At 36.9% G+C, this 1202-nt stretch overlaps 1 protein-coding gene across 1 annotated transcript in view; it reads left to right on the forward strand.

Moving 5' to 3' along the window:
• Nucleotides 1-665: 665 nt before the first annotated feature.
• Nucleotides 666-1202, forward strand: part of LOC106529550 (potassium voltage-gated channel subfamily KQT member 1) — a gene marked incomplete at its 3' end in the record, with an annotated part of 59161 nt that continues 58624 nt past the window's right edge. The window contains 1 exon segment of the mRNA XM_014025008.1: nt 666-750. Coding sequence (XP_013880462.1) covers nt 667-750 — 84 coding nt within the window.

A 1202-nucleotide genomic window follows, 5' to 3' on the forward strand; every position in this document is an offset into this window, starting at 1 on the left:
GAACCAGCCTTTGCCGTAATGTGTTTTGGGGTTTGAAAGCCACTGGGACATCATGTTTAGAAAATAAACGTCTCAGTTTCAAAAACACAAAATAAGTATTTATATTTGTGTAGCCTTTGTTTTCAGGGTTATTAACAAAGTTCGTGTACTCAGATCAGTAATATTTGGGGTCACAAGTTTTTGCCATGAATATTTTGTGGGTCAGAAGATAAAAAGTTTGGGAACCACTGATCTACATACTTGTGATAGTGGTGAGGGATAATCAATAACAACAAGGAAGTTCTTACCCTCTAACGCGCACAGGTGCAATCCTTTGCCAGGTGTTGTCTCAAGAGGTTCACGTCTTTGTGTATGTTTGTGCTCTGTGTGGAAGGGAGGAGGAGGCCTACATAAAACACTGCAACAGCATAAGAATACATGTGTGACCACTTGTGCCGCCCACTGTTCAAGAATTTTTTAGATACTGTGATTGTGGTTTTGTTTACACATTTTATTACTTCTTTGTGTTTTACTGACAAACAAAATGATTGATCTCATTTTTGTCCACGGTGAAATAAATATTTTAAAAAAAATCAAAGAAAATCTACGTCATTTTCTTAATGTTTCAGAGTGTGATTTAGTGAGAAGTGACTAACTGGACGTTCTGCTCCTCTGTGCAGCTTCGTCATGGTCCTGGTGTGTCTTATCTTCAGTGTCCTGTCCACCATAGAACAATATGCAGACTTTGCTACTGGAACTCTCTTCTGGATGGTGAGTATTAAACTGGAAAATCTGCAACAAAAAGGATCATCACACATAAAAACTGTAATCACACTAAAATCATGAAACTTACTGTAAAACTGGTCCAGTGTTCCATGGCAGGTGCAGAACCTGTATTGTTCCTCCTAAATCTGAGGTTTGATCAATGACCTGATTCCTCTTCAACACTCCTGAATAGACCTTACCAGGGAGGCTCATTCACACGACAATATCATTGTGCCGATTTTTGGCCCAATTTTCACCTCCGACAGTCTTAAAGAGATCCCCGATTAGTTGTAACATTAAACTTTATTTGATAAACATTTATTTTAATTGTAAAATAAAGACTGTAAAAATACTGTAGGATGTTCAGTTTTTATAATTCTTAAACTAAAAGTTTAAAAATATAATATACGGATGAGGCCATTTTATTTCCACACAAAGCATTCTGGGTAAATGATGAC

Source organism: Austrofundulus limnaeus, unplaced genomic scaffold, assembly GCF_001266775.1.
Source record: "Austrofundulus limnaeus strain Quisiro unplaced genomic scaffold, Austrofundulus_limnaeus-1.0 Scaffold451, whole genome shotgun sequence".
In the NCBI taxonomy this organism is placed as follows: Eukaryota; Metazoa; Chordata; class Actinopteri; order Cyprinodontiformes; family Rivulidae; genus Austrofundulus; species Austrofundulus limnaeus.